Raw genomic sequence first — 15,404 nt, forward strand, 5'->3', positions numbered from 1 at the left:
GAGCCGAGTACAGGGGCACAATCACTTCCCTAGCCCTGCTGGCCACACTGCTTCTTATGCAAGCCAGGATGCTGTTGGCCTTCTTGGCCACCTGAGCACACTGCTGGCTCATATTCAGCCGACTATCAACCAATACTCCCAGGTCCTTCTCTGTCAGGCAGCTTTCCAGCCACTCATCTCCCAGCCTGTAGCTCTGCTTGGGGTTGTTGCCCCCCAGGTGCAGGACCCGGCACTTGGCCTTGTTGAACCTCATACAGTTGGCCTCAGCCCATCGGTCCAGCCTATCCAGATCCTCCTGCAGAGCCTTCCTACCCTCGAGCAGATCGACACATGCACCTAACTTGGTGTCGTCTGCAAGCTTACTGAGGGTGCACTCGATCCCCTCATCCAGGTCATCGATAAAGATATTAAAGAGAACTGGCCCCAGTACTGAGCCCTGGGGGACTCCACTAGTGACCGGCCTCCACCTGGATTTAACTCCATTCACCACGAACAGCAGCGGTGACAGCAGTGGTTACAGTAGTGATTAAATGTCATACAAACATACAGCCTAAAACAAGCATAAACATGAATACATGCAAAGAAGGACAAGTAGCTCCAGCTTTCCAGATGATAAAGATTGCAATTATTAGGATATAAACTGGAAAAAAAAAAAGGGATTGATCATACACTGTCCCTGTAATTCATAGCATCATAGCTTAGGGACGTTCTTCCTGTATTTCAGTGGGAAATAGATTTGTGTTAGAGGCTTCTGAAGTGCTGTCCCAGTCTTTAATTTTACACCAGGACTGAACCATCAGCTCGTCTAGCACAACACATCGCTGTGCTGCCAAGTTTTGTTCACTTCCCTGAAGACGGACTCACAGCCATCATCCCTGTGTACTCCTAAGAGCTGGGCAATGTATCATTTCTTTAGCAATGACTTCAAAAGCTGACAGAACTTTTGCAGTATTATATGTATTATTTACAGCTTGTTAACGCATGAGCTTGTAAGTCTTAGAACAGCAATGTGACAGCAATACCGGGCACACTTACTGTGAAACAAAAATGATCTTGCTCACACCATAAACTAGCTACAAAGATGTTTAATCGACTGGATTGTTCACTACCATTTCTACTTTCCATGCTGAGCACACTCACCAGCAGACGTCACACAGGAAAATGACATGTCAGTTTATCAAAGACTTCATAGAAGAATAAGCACAAGGAACAACGCGACAAGCAGAGTTATTGGAAATTTGTTATTGTATCACTGAAGTTCTCCAAATATTTGCCTGAACTTCTGTTTGTCTACAACCTGGCCATATTTAGTCGTAAAATACAAGGTATCTTTACTGTTATATCGTTTGAACTGGAGAAGTAGCTCCCCTTTGACATCTCCAGCTTCATCTGAAGTCATCACTGTGTCTATGGGACAGTAAATGTCATTCCGTTTTCCCCAAAATGTCAAGTGGGCCACTTTGACAGTTCTGCCACTTTCACTTAGGTAGATTAATCCAATAATTCGTCTGAAAAAATAGCTCATACCATACAACATCACACCAGCAAAGAAAGCAACGCCAGTTGTGTACAGGAGGACAGGCTGAGAAACCTGGCCTTGCAGATAGAGGTAGCAGACGGGAGGCAGCACAGCCAGGGTTGTCGCAGTCTGCAGCAGCTTCAGCCTCGACAGCACCCTGCAGTACTTAATCCCCGGAAAGCTGTAGACCACTTTGAACTCCTCTGCTTCCTCAGCTACAGCCGCTTGTTGGACCTCAGCAGCAGGAGCCGACGCGCACAGACGCGCAGGTGGCACTCGCTGTGTCTCCAGACGAGCACTAACACCGCCCATTTGCCGGTGCCGTGGCTGTAAACGCACCCAGGTACCAAGGAAACAGGGAGGGCGAGCAGCTGCTGCTTCCCGCGTCCTCGCCCGGAGCTCACTCCGTAGGCATCGCCCCGAGGCTGGCGCCGCGTGGACACCGGTCCCCACCCGGCAGAGCCGCACCTGTAAGGAGACGACCCCGCAGGTCACCACACGAGGCCCCCCCGCGCACCCGCCTCGCAGCGGCCGGCGGCGGGCCCGGCCGCGCAGCGGTGCCGGCGGGAGGGGTGCTCGCACCCGCACCTCCTGCGGCTGGGGGGGGTGGAAAAACGCTTTTATAGCACGGCTGGGGCCGCGGCCAGCTAGCTGAGCCCGACCTGACGGCACCCCCTGCTTCGCCGGAGTTTGGCACTTTTAGGAGCATCAAAAAGCGAAGTCCGCGGCTACGAGATGCTGCCAGAGCAAAGCGAGGAGAACCCGGGGCCAGCGAAGTGCGAAACCACCAATTAAACAGAAAGTTCGGAAAAACAGCGAAAAGCGGACGTAACCCCACGAAGGGGAGAGGAACACGAGCACCACCGCTACACGAGCGGGAGGGGAGGGGAGGGGAGGGGAGGGGAGGGGACGGCTGCCGGCACCGGCGGGCACCGGGGGCCCTCAGCACGGCCCCCCCTCGGCTTGGCCCCTCCTGCCCCGCCGCCCCGCTCCCCCTGAGGCAGCCGCAGCCCCCCCGTCATCTCACCAGCGCCATGGCGCCGCCGCCCCGCGCCGCCTGCCGGGAGAGGAAGGCGCGGAGGCGAAGGGAAGGGGCGGAGGGGAGGCGGGCAGGGCGCTTCCCGGCGGCCTCCTCGCGGCTCCGCTTCCTCCCGGCCCGCCCAGTGCCGCCCGCCGCCGGCCGTGCCGCTATGGCGCCGCCGCAGCGCGCCGCGCTCTGCCTCTTCGACGTGGACGGCACCCTGACGGCGCCGCGGCAGGCGAGTGCCCGGGGCGCGGGGCGGGCCGGGCCGGGCCGAGCTGACAGGGCCGCACCCGCCGCGGTACCGGCGGCGGGCCCTTGGGGCACCGCGGGCAGCAGGGCGGGCTGGGGCGGGCTGCCTCGGGTCCTTGCCGGCCACGTTCACTGCCAAAAAAAAACAAAGGCAACAAAGAGAAAAGCGGCCCTCGCTTCTGAAAGCTCTGCGCGGTTTTGCTGGGGTTTAACGGGCACTGCAAGATGCAGGTGCTGGCGCCAAGGCGCTGACAGCCCGAACTGCTTTGTTTTGGCATCTAGAAAATCACGGCCGAGATGGCCGAGTTCCTGCAGAGGCTGCGCCAGAAGGTGAAAGTTGGGGTTGTCGGAGGCTCGGATTTCGAGAAGATCAAGGAGCAGCTTGGCGATGACGGTAAGGATGGAGGCTGACGCAATCTGGCGCCCGGGGCTGCTCGGAAGGAAGTCCTGAAGGTTAAATGTTAACCCTGCTCGTCTTCCTCCTTCCTTGCTGTAAACCTTTCCTTTCTCACACGTTGCACACAATTTATGAGCAGCTGTTGACAGGCATTTACAACCTGCAAGCAGTGTCTGTGTTCTGCAGGCATTTCCGTGTGTTCTTAAGGGATCGCTGTGAACAGTGAAATCCCGACCCCGTGACAGCGCCTGGGAAGGCATCCATCTCGCTGGTGTCTTAACATGTAACTACGTGTTACATGCGTGTGTGCAGGCTCCTCTGTCCTAGCTCACCCCCAAAGGACCTGATGTCGTTAGCAGTGGGGTTACTGTGCAGAGATGAATGCTTGTTAGTCTTTTGAGAGACTGCTGAATGGTCTCTACGTAATTGATGCCAGTGATAGCCTGCGATGCCTGCGTAAGTCAGAATTTGTTTGGCATAGGAGTGGTCCCCGGTAAGCCATCTCCTTTTGCATTGCAGTGGGATTCTCACAACTCTCAGTCATCTCCTGTAGGTTGGTACCACTGAGAAAGCAGACCTGAAACAGTAGTGTTTTATTTGTTGTCTGTCCTGGCTGCGTGCCAAGTTTTTGCAGTATTTGACACATTCAGCCCCGTACATTTAATGCAAATGAACATGTTTGCAGAAGAGACTTTAAGCAAAAATAGAAATAACTTGACTGAAAGACTTAAATGTGATTTGAGGTGTGTGCTAATCTTGGAGAGAAATCAGTGGTTTTAATCTTGTGCTTGATGTTATACTGCTGAATCTTTCACACTTTATGATCTAATGTTTGCTGTATTTTAACCTACGTAATGTGTAAGACAATTCTACGTTAAGAATATAGGGGAAGTATACGGGAAAGTTACTAAGTTTTTGTTTGGTTGTAGTGGTTGAAAAATTTGACTACGTGTTTCCGGAAAATGGTCTTGTAGCATACAAAGATGGGAAATTCTTCAGCAAGCAGGTAAGTGTGAAATTTCCAGTAAGGTGAAATTTTCTAAACAAGATTTTGCTTTCTTGCTACAGTGCAGTCTTCTATAATCACCCTCATTAAGGCCAAAATTTCTGCTATTTCCATATGTTACTTCTGTAGCAGATCTTTTCGCTCTCTGATATTCTCAAAAGCACATCTGGAGTCTGGAACATCCGATCAGATAAGAACAGTGAAAATCCTGGAACAGCATTTCCCTCACCTCAACCATAGGACACATGGCCAGGCCTCTGCCCCTGGAGTTCCTATGGAAGCTGGCACTTCCTAGCTGATGTCTGTTAGGCCTTAGGGTTTAGAAAGTTTCTTTTAACTCTAATGCAGATACTTTTTAGTATTCAGAGCATACATTCTGATACGCTATATATGCTGGAAGGTATTCTAAATGAATAAACAACTGATTCTAGATACTTTAGTCACATACATTGTTTCAACATAAGTAATGGTGATGAAAAATTTAAGAGATCCTGGCTGAAATCACTGACTTTGAGCGGTGGTTTCCAGTTTACTGCAGTCACAATCTCCATTCCTCATGCATGGCTACAGCAGACGTTAACTGCAATTGTCTTTCTAGGTTTGCTCTCTTTGGCGATGTTTCCTTGTAAAGCAAGTACTAGTAGGGAGCATATTAAATGAGTGTTTGTTTTTATGGTTAAAAAAACAAAGCAGAACAAAGTAAGCAAAAAGAAAAATGGGATCCTTAAGTTAGTACCATGAGTGCATCACTTGAGACTTACTTATTGAAGGACTATTTCTTTGTGGTATTATCCATATCTGATTATCTAATATCTGTGTTTTCTGTGTGACGTATTTTTGGAATCTCATATTCTGGACCCTCGGTTAAATGGTATTTATTGTGTTAGAACATTCAGGGTTACCTGGGTGAGGACATACTTCAAGATCTAATCAACTACTGCCTGAGTTATATTGCAAAGATTAAACTGCCGAAGAAAAGGTATGTGCATACACGCGTCTCGGGATCACCATATTCTCCATGTTATAGTGTAGAGCATTGGGATGTAAAGCTGACTTCTCATTAAAAAAATGAATAATTTGTGTTTTAGGAACACTGTAGACATGAAACAGAGATCAATCCGTGCATATAGAGACAAGCTCCCAAGTGGAGCAGGTGAAAATGTAGAATTTTTTCAGCCTTTTCAATCAGAACTTGAAATACCAATTGATCACTCATTTGAGAGGGAAGGAAGTTCAATTTTTGAGTAGGAGTATTCCTTGATAAGTCTGGAATTCAGCAGCATAATGCTTTCCAGAGATGAGAAGTAGGAATTAAGATCAATTCTGTGTGTTTGCGAGGGTGCAGCTGCTCGAGTCAGTAATATCTACCACATGTGAGGCTAGCTAGAAACTCTGCCAAGATTCTTTTTTGCTGTTTCACCTAAAAGATGACAGACTGGCATGCTAGTGGCTGAACGTCTGGTTGACAGGATGCTCCAGTCACATTTTTAAAACAAATCATACCTTTAAAAGTCAGTAGTGATGACGTTGAGGTTGCTAGATTCAAATAAAAGTCCAAAAGATTCCCTCATGTCAGTAATGCTGGTTCCTATATTTGTTTTATGCATACAATGAGAGCCTGAAGGAGACATCTGATTCCTACTGTTCTTAGAATTAAGTGAAACCTCATCATGATACTCAGTATTTTGAACAATTTTTCATCTATTTTCTGTCTTGTTAATCACTTCTTTTTTTTCCAGGGGCACTTTTATTGAATTCCGTAACGGGATGTTGAACGTGTCCCCCATTGGAAGAAGCTGCAGCCAGGAGGAACGAATTGAGTTCTATGAACTTGATAAGGTGAGTTACAACTTTTGAAAAATATCCAACCCTTCTGGAAGAGGCAGTTATAGCCAGGTTATGATTTAAAAAAAAAAAAAAAAAAGAACCTTCTATACTTTGTTCAGTATTTCATTTTAATCTTCTGTGTGTTTTTAACTAATTTCTTTCTTCAGACTTCAGAAAATATATACAGTAGTTAGTTAGTTTTTTGTTGCACTAGTTAACTGAGATGACTTGCAGAAGAGGTGGGCTTGGCTCATGTTTCTTTTAACCCTATGTCCAGAGTACTGAATGTCCTACCTTCACGTACGTGTTCCTGAAAAACCCTGTCATAGACAAAACCGTACTTATCTGCAGCGCTCTTTAGTATATCCAGCCTACATCCATTCAAGTCAATAAAACTATTCCTTTTCTTCTCAACTCTCCAAGCCTTTTAAAGCAGAACTTAAAAATCGAGATCAAACTATTTGATCTCATTTATTTTCCTTTGTACACAGCTAAACGTGGGAGGTTGAAATGAATCTGAGCCATGGTGTCAGAGTTCTGTTCCCTGCTGCACCGTAACAGCTGCTTCTGATGTGATACAAAAACTGAAATCTAACTCCTTAAAAGCAGCGATTGCCTGTGACTGGGTTAACGGAGCCCAAGGCATTCTGAAAATACCCTTTTTGAAATACACGGTGTCAGAAGAGTCGCACCATTCTTCCTGTGACTCAGTCGCCCCATCTGTAAAACTGAACTCTGCTGCGAGATGAGGCTAAGGAGGTATCCTTAGCATCCTAAGATTTTCAGATAGAAATGCAAATATCACAGCATGTATGTCAAGTTTTGCTCTTATTTTGTACAAGCTGGTAACAGATTAACATGGAAATACTCTCAGCATGCTTTCAGTAATAACAGAATACAGCTCTGTCGCACGAGTCCTGATACTCGGAGCTTTGGGTACTTTGAGGGTGGGTTTGGTTTTTTTTTTGATTGTCTTTTTATTCCTGAGTTAACGCGGCACATAGCTGATGGGTTTTTTTCCCCCCTCCCCTTTTTTTTTTAAACAGAAGGAACATATAAGAGAGAAATTTGTAGCTGATTTACGAAGAGAATTTGCAGGAAAAGGCCTCACATTTTCTATAGGTATCACATTTGAAATAATTTAATTGAAAACCATTTCATTTAAGTATCATTTAAAATAAATCACGTCCCCTCACTGCATGCAGTACAGCCTTTTTTTACTTCTAGGTTTTCATTTGGTGCATTTTAAGCAAAGTCAACCAACAAAGAACGTCATTGCTTGTCATCGGTTCGTTATCTTTCAATGTTAGTTGTGTGACAGATTCTGCTCATTTTTAAATATTCTGCTCATCAATTTTGATCAGAAATACATCAGTACTATTCCAGTAGTCCATGGTTCTTCAGTTCTATAGCTGCGTTGAGTGGGAGGAAGGAGAGGAAAAAAAATCCAAAAGCAAGTGCAAACAAAAAAAAAGTGATAATAAGGTGGACTTAATTTTCCGTACATTTCTTCTTTCTTCCCTTTCCCCCCTACTATATTACAAAAATTCTTGCCTTTCACTTTTTTCAAATTAATAAAAGACATATGGGTGACATTATTGGTATAGTGTTAAAACACTAAGGCAGAAGTGAACTGCTCTCCTAAAGCATGCTGTAAATACCTTTTTGACACTCACTTCCACTGGGAAATACACTTATATATTGATAAAGTCCATAGATTTGGAACTGGGACATTTTGTCCTAGTCCTTGACATTGCAAAAAGAAAATGTAAGATCTAATATCAGTGCAGTATTGGTAATAGTAAAGTAAAAAAAATGTTGTCCTGTTAGTCAGTGTCCTGTTAGGCTGAGTTCCTCCTTTTCCTATTTTGAAAGCCTTAAAAAGCTTTTGCATAAAGACAGAAAAATATCAGTATGAAGCAATCTCATCCACAATAAAAGTCTATACAGCAGTAAAGGCAGGTCTTCTCTGATTCGGACACAGTACACATTTATTTCTCAGTATTTACAAGATGAAGACACTGTATGGTACAGCAATGGCTGTATTTAGTCGTGGTTTCCTTCCAAAAGTCAAAAGATTAAATGTAACCTTAAAAGAAAAAAAAAAATCAATTTGTTCTAGAGAAGGCAATGGTGTTTGGGAAGTTGCCAAGACTTTCAGAGCTGTTTAATGGGTAAATAATAATCAGTAAGTCACAACTGTAATAACTGGTACCCTATAAAATACTTTCTATACTTTTAAGACAGCTCCAGGGTCTCGTAGCATTGCTGTAAAGTTTCTTCAGTTTTATTCAGTTTTGTTCTTCCTCACTGTCTCCTAACAACTGTGTTCCAATAATAAAGATTGCTTGGTTCACATCTATCCTAGGAGGCCAGATAAGCTTCGATGTGTTCCCAGATGGCTGGGATAAGAGGTACTGCTTAGGAATCATCGCCAAAGACGGATACGAGACAATTTATTTCTTTGGAGATAAGACTATGCCAGTGAGTATATTGTTTCATATATGTATTTTGGAGATGCTATTTTAAACTGCAAGAAGTGTAGGTTCTAATCGATTGCCTTACGCCTGACAAGAACTGAATTCAGAATATATATGTAAACGTGGGCCTGTGCTTAATACCAGTCAGCATAATGCTGGGAGATAGCTACGAGCATAGATTTTTCCTGTTTTCTGAAGTGAGCAGAGTGTATTTAACAGAGTTAGTACTGGAAGGTGTTTTTAAATTGTACTTCTGTAATTACATTAGAAAACATAGATGACTTGACCATTGAAAACTGATAATCCTATTTGATTGTTGTAGATAGAAGGTTTTTCTTGGCTGGTGATTAGTGAATATTTATTTTCCATTTAATTTCATATGGTATCTTTGCTAACCACTTTATCAGTCCCCTGCTGAGAAACTGAACTTATATCTGATCCCTGAGAGAGCTACACAATATGCTGTTTCACAGGCTTTTGAAAATACTGGGCAGAGAACTGACTAGATTTAGCAAAGGGTAGTAGCAAGCACAAGGACTTGGATGAAATTCAGGATGCCTGCACGTGGCCAAGGGATGGTGTCAGGCTAAGCTGCACAAGAAAAGGCTTAGTCCTATAAGAGCTTACAATTTTATAAGTTACAAAGAATGTCATAGTTTTATAAAGTTAGAAAAGCCAAGTTTTTATAAGAAAAATACAGGCTTTGTGTTAAGAGTCGTCCTGCCCCACTTGACACCAGCTGCAAAAGTAATCAGCTTTCCCTCTGGTGTAGGGTTTAAAATCAGCTGCCCCCAAACTCTATAATTGCTGGTGCAGCATTTTCAGTTGTGAAGTAGCAGGAGTTGCTGTTTTCTCACTAGACAGCAGTGTGGCAAGCAATGTACAAAAATTAGATACCGCTTCCGGTAGCACATGAAGTTGTTGCTCTCAGGGATCTCTGCTCATGCAGGTGGTAGCACCTTTGGCAGCACCTCAGCCAGCTGTGAAAGAGCCTTTCCTCACTCTCCTGTGACTAGAAGCCAGTTACAAATGCCACATCAGACCAGTAGGTAGCAAGGCCAACATGCTGCAGTAGCAAAGGATCAACAATGTTAAGTCATGTAGCTAAAAAGGAAGGAAACCAAGCTGGAAGGAAGAGGATAATACAAGTAAGTTATAAATATCTGTTCTGGAACAAGCTTTACACCTGGATATTAACAAGTAAACAATTCTAAAAAGTTGATACTGGTTTGCTATACAAAACTAAAACCATGGCTAAACTTAGACTGTGAGTTCTACTCTTTCATTGTCAACGCTAATGTGCGGGTAAGGAAGTTCTCATGCGGGTGTTTGTGATGTTCTGCAGAAGTTTCAGCACAGAGTGGTATAAATGTGTTATGCAAAAAAAAAAAAATCACAAAATGGTGGCTTGCAGTTTGTTTTTAAAGCTTTCTGGAAGATGATATCTCAGGCAAGACTTCTGTCCCTCAGTTTACAGGAAGGGCCATCTCTTTTGGAAGTTAACCTGAAGGGAACTTTTTTGTTGTTGTTTGAAACCTCAAATAAAACTTGCCTGCAAATTCTCTTTAGTTATGCTACTTGCTTTTGTGTTTCCAAAAAGAAATCAGGCTACTGCTGAGTATTTGCTAAGTTAGGAACGACTAAGTCTTTCATCAGCATCCTCTCCCCAGTAACCAGTTGCAAATGTAACGGCCCCCTGCAGAGCTAGCAGGATCATAGTACTGCTGCAGTACTCTGCTTTAGTACCAGGCACTAGTTAAATCAGCCCATTTCAGTTTGATTAACATTTCAGTTTGATTAAGGAAGCTATTTTAAAGGTGTCCTCATTGTCATTCATTAGCAAGCTTTTAAGTCGGCGTGTGATTCAGAGTCTTTTCAGCATTGTCTTTATGTGCTCCTTTTCCACCCTAAGGCTGTGACTATAAGTTAAGTTAAATAATGTTAAAGACTCTGCTTTTTTTCCTTTTCTCTTTTCAGGGAGGGAACGACTATGAAATTTTCACAGACTCCAGAACACAAGGCCACAGTGTCACATCCCCACAGGATACAAGAAGAATCTGTGAAGAGCTATTTTTTAAGTAAAAGACTTTCTTTTAGACGTCATACTTATAAAACGGTTAAGACAGCTTAATAACGCAAATCATCTTCATTTTATACTACGTTTTTCACAACCAGTCATAAATAACAAGTGCTTTGCAGGTCCAAAGGGAAGTGTTTTAACTGAAGAGAACCTTTCCAACCACTCAGAGTACAGTACAGCTCATTCAGGATCATTCTTTCATGGTTTCCATTGGCAAAAATACTTTTTGGTTAGTTGTGATTTTATTCTTTTTATTTGTTTGGTTTTGTTTCAGTTAGGCCAAAAGGGTTTATTGTGTCTCATGTGTTTTCCTGTGATGTGTTACTTTGGGAACAGCAACTAATTTCACTTTAAAAAACTAGCTATTTCTGGTCAGAGTAACCTGCACCTACTCTAGCATCAGCACAGTCTCCACAGGCATAGACTAACTACTAGCTTGGACCGAAAGCAAGGATACTATATGCTGAGGAATAGCAGAAAGTGATTCTTTGCTTCTTTGGTGCTTAATGTTACAGGAGTCTAAGACATGAAAAGGTGCTAAACCTTTATGTTAACGCATTGTCTGAGATACTCTTGACAGTATAAAATGCTTTATAAATCTGTGCAGGGAAAAAGGAAGAACTGTCGCTTTCTATTTTTAATCACTTTGGTTTAAAAAGAACAAAAGGGAAAAAAAACTAAAAATCCTTAGCTAATTATATTTTTACTCCGTCCCCTCTCCCGAAGTAATCTGCCTGCTGTTGATTTATAGCCTTAAAATTGGCCCATAAGGCATTACACCTAGTTTTGTCTTCGAAGCTGCTATTTAAGAAAACAAACGTTTTGATTTATTTTTAAATATTTCCTTGTGCTATGAAAACGTGAATTATAAGACACTTAGGATTTTCTCGTTTAAAACTGGAAGATGAGTAAAAGATAGGTTTGGGGTTTTTTTTTCTGGCGTTGGAACGGCAGAACTGAGCCAGAAGTCCCTGACCTCATACATATTCCGCTGCGTAGTCAGAAGGCGTGCTGAGTCTACTCCCACTGGAAGGGCTGGACCAGCCGGGGCTAGTTACCTCCTCAGGACAGTTTGCTGTACCAAGGCACAGCACAGTTAACGGTACCTATACTTTTTGCAGATGTTTTTAACTCTACAGTGAAGAAAAAAAAACACAATTATCACTAAAGCAACTTGAGCGCAGTAGCAAAATAACAGTTTTCTCACTAATTACATTTCTGATTTTCCTGGGAGACTTTATGAGTAGATGAGATTTTTTAGTGCTACAATAAATGACATGAGATATGTTTCAATTAAAATTCAAATTGAAGTATGACAATCAGTGTAACTGTTAATGATACTTTTCTCATCTGGAATTAGGAGAGTAATCTCTTGTGTGAACACCTTGATTTAGAAAAGGAGAATAAAAATGTTTTTATCATGGAAAAAAAATTAATTTGTCATTTTGGCAAATAAAATATTTTAAGCAGATCTGTTGTATGCTGCCTGTCTGTACAATTAAATGACTTAATCGAATCCTTCGCATTTCAGGTTTGCATGATACTGAACAGTTAAAAAAATATATATTTGTGTACAAAATAAAATCCCCACAGGGATGAGGAAGGGGATGCTCTGATGCCCTCATCAGAAAACATCTAGCCTTCTAACACACTTTTCATATGCATACTGCTCTAGGGTAATTCAGCCTCAACCATTTAAATGAAAGCAGATACTGGACCAGACCCCTTTGTAGTGCAAGAAGAGACTTTAAAAGAGGCCCATAAGCTATTAGCTGCTGCTTTGTATGTATACAAATGTGATGTAGCTAATTATGGGGTCACTTCACAGTTGTTCCTTATAGTAGCAAAAACCTGTGCAAAACACTGTGCAGGACCAAAGCCGTATTTGTTTTCTACCTCAATTATGATCATCTGCATGCACATGCCTGCATATGTTCAAATCATAGACGTTACCTTGCTAGGCCTGTGCAGCCATTGCCAATAGGTAAGGTTACCACCAGCCTCTTGTACTGCCAGCTGAGAAGCAAGCAGTCTATCACTCAGGAGAGGGAAAAAAAAAAAAAATCCATAGTCCCTTGCTGCTAGTGTGCTTTCTCTAGTGTGAGTTTATAGCTGGGACAGGAACAAGCCCTCCTGCCTTTGGCAGCAGCTCCTTGGGTCCCAGCCCCTGAAGCCTTTCTAAAGCTTTGCTGCAGCATTTTTGGCTGCTGACTGTTTTGTTTGGGAGCACCTTCTGCAGTGTTCTGGCCTTGATCACCCAGGGTTCAGTCAATGCAGCCAGGCTAGCCTCTGTGTTCCCTCTAATGTATGCTAATACAAATAATAGCTAATATTAAATACTATATAAAGATATATCTGCAGAAATAGTAGTATATATTGTAGGATAATGGATTACACAGCCAGAAAACTTCCTAACTTCCTCCCTAACGCTTCTGGTAACGCACCCGATCATACCAGTCTGCATATGCTGGCACCCGCAGTCTCTTCTGTCTTTAATGCTAATCATCTTCAATACAGATTATGCAGAGAGCAGACTGAAGACATATATTAAAGCATTATAATGGTCGCATTTATTGTAAAGAAAGCAACGTGTGATATTCCACAAGTTAGTGTTAAACCCACCATTACTTAGTCATATTGTCAGAAAACAAAACAAAAAAACACTACTGCAGGCTCACCCTTATTATACACTATAGTGTAATATAGGCACAGCTTAAAGTAAGACAAGCCATCACAGCAGCTACTAACCTTCACGTAGCTGAGCTCTCCACAGATCAGCCCTTGGAACAGCTCATCTGCTGTGAAAGAGTCTTGAGACATTTCATGACAGCAAGTGCCTATTGTTAAAACTGCAAACAGGCAACTGAAGGCACACTGTCATGTAACTGACAGAAGAGTAGCATGCCATCTTTTTCTATTTTTTTTTTTTTTTTTTTTTATTATTTGCAAAGTCAATAAAAATCCACTGGTAGGAAACAAAAGGGAAAGATGCTTCATTTGAAAAAAGGTACGGAAGGCAAATGGGAGCAGTATAGTTGCACTACATCGACTACAGGAAATCTTGCAGGCAGGGAAGAGCATCAGGGCAAGGGTGACCATATCACATCCTACCAAGCAGGTCTTCCAAGGAAATACAGCTGCAGAATCTACTTTGCCCAGGCAGCTGAGCCTATTAAGTAACTTGCACAGTATACACTGAGCTAAACAGCGTATCATAGAATCATATAACTTGCTTTTCAGAAGTACAGTTATTTTGTCTGTTGAGTGAAATACCATAGCAGACATTCATCATCTAGATGCAATCAAGAAGGTAATCTTCAGATTTGTATAAATTCAGATACACCCAGAGGCTACAAAGCTACACTACAGCTTTCTACCACTTACCTTAAAGCAATTTTTTTTATTTTTTTTATTTTTTTTTAATACTGGCCTATAAAATCTGTTGTTAATCAACCATCAAGGCACCAAAGTAAATTCACAAACAATCCAGGCTTTTTAAGAAAACAACACAAAATTCCACACCTATGAAAACAGGTCATTTGCAAACACTGCACCTGAAGGGCACCCAGCCATGGCCAACAGCACATAACCACCAGATGGAGATTCTCCACCATGCAGCAGCTGCTCTGTTTGTGAGCTTCCCTCCACAAGGAAAACTCACAGCAAGAAACAGCTTGCTCAGTCTAAAGCCAAGGCATTCAAGCTCTGCTGCAACAGTAAGCATGCTCTGACACTTGCAGAAGAGCAGCTCAAGGGTTCACAATGCTCACGCACCCATGGGGCCTTGGACCTGCACCTCTGCTACAGCTGTGTGCTGCAAGAGCTCTCCTTCAAACCTCTCCCTGACTCCCCTGGGGATTCACTAGAATCGGTTCACAAGGTAAAGGAAAAAATAAATCCACCCCCCTCAAAGCACATAAACTAAATCTCTTTAAAATACATTTTTGTGAACACATTAATATATATATTTTTCATTTCGTTAGCATCTGGATTGCCTTTTTTTTTTTTCCTTTTTAAAATCAGACCTGCTGTAAATATGGTAATTTTGGCCTACTGCTGCTGCTGTTGACAATGCAGTATTTCCTCCCGCACAGTACCTAGACTATTCTTAGGTCAGGTTCCCTGCAGCCAGTTGTCGAGCAGTGACCCACACAGGCAGTGTCCGCAGCAGCGGCGCTGCCTCTGGGACGCCTTCAGGAGCTGATGACATGCCCCGACCAGGTCTCGTGCTTGGTTCCTGGGGCTAGGTGGGTAATCACGACCTCCACGGCCTGAAGCTTCTCGTTCTTTGGAGGAATGGTGCACACCTTGTAGGTGACCTCGTCGCCTGCCACAGGAACGTACTCGCCTTCGATGCTGTGGAAAGAAAGCTTCAGTTAATCATAACTCACATGCTTACTCTAAAGTTTTATCATCACAAATGCTGTATGCGCTTAAGATAAGATTTTAAGATAAGATTTTCTGTTTGTTTTAATAGAACCCATCAGTCATGAAAGCTGAAGTTGATTTTGGTTGTCTCACAGCAAAATCCTACGAAATTTCTACAAACAACATCAGATTAGAAAATAATAAACAATTTCACCTACAACCTCTAATATGACTTAAAAAAAAATAATCAACTGAACCCAACTTTGGACAATACTATTATGAACCTCACACCTTCACACATGTTCCTACAACCTCTTACTCATTGGCAGCACTAGGGGGCAGGGCTGACCCTGGTGCTTTGTTTTGGGTTCTGTGTTTTTTTGTTTTGTTTTTGCTTTTTTAGCTATAGGAAGTTGGTCCCCCACCCTTTCTTAAGGTTATGAAGTTTTGTTTT

The 15,404-nt window shown here is 42.9% G+C and overlaps 3 protein-coding genes across 7 annotated transcripts in view; 1 reads left to right on the forward strand and 2 right to left on the reverse strand.

The window, feature by feature from the left end:
• Positions 1 to 1,068: 1,068 nt before the first annotated feature.
• Positions 1,069 to 2,689, reverse strand: TMEM186 (transmembrane protein 186). The gene is made up of 2 exons (XM_080557117.1): positions 2,547 to 2,689; positions 1,069 to 1,987 (listed from the first exon to the last, which is right to left on the reverse strand). The coding sequence occupies exons 1-2, from the start codon at positions 2,553 to 2,555 to the stop codon at positions 1,250 to 1,252; spliced, it is 747 nt and encodes a 248-aa protein (XP_080413243.1). The 5' UTR covers positions 2,556 to 2,689; the 3' UTR covers positions 1,069 to 1,249.
• On the forward strand, positions 2,587 to 12,053 carry PMM2 (phosphomannomutase 2). The gene is made up of 8 exons (XM_080557106.1): positions 2,587 to 2,778; positions 3,075 to 3,186; positions 4,119 to 4,195; positions 5,083 to 5,174; positions 5,935 to 6,034; positions 7,069 to 7,144; positions 8,391 to 8,506; positions 10,480 to 12,053. The coding sequence occupies exons 1-8, from the start codon at positions 2,710 to 2,712 to the stop codon at positions 10,582 to 10,584; spliced, it is 747 nt and encodes a 248-aa protein (XP_080413232.1). The 5' UTR covers positions 2,587 to 2,709; the 3' UTR covers positions 10,585 to 12,053.
• Positions 12,054 to 13,129: 1,076 nt separating this feature from the next.
• The window catches only part of CARHSP1 (calcium regulated heat stable protein 1), a 37,566-nt gene continuing 35,291 nt past the window's right edge, over positions 13,130 to 15,404 (reverse strand). For all 5 annotated transcript variants that reach the window (XM_080557112.1, XM_080557115.1, XM_080557114.1 and 2 more), the window contains exon 4: positions 13,130 to 14,938. In XM_080557112.1, the coding sequence (XP_080413238.1) occupies positions 14,776 to 14,938 (163 nt within the window). In that variant the 3' untranslated portion in view covers positions 13,130 to 14,775. The remainder of the gene's footprint in view (positions 14,939 to 15,404) is intronic.

The sequence above is a fragment of the Anser brachyrhynchus genome, assembly GCF_964034855.1.
Source record: "Anser brachyrhynchus genome assembly, chromosome: 15".
Taxonomy (NCBI): Eukaryota; Metazoa; Chordata; class Aves; order Anseriformes; family Anatidae; genus Anser; species Anser brachyrhynchus.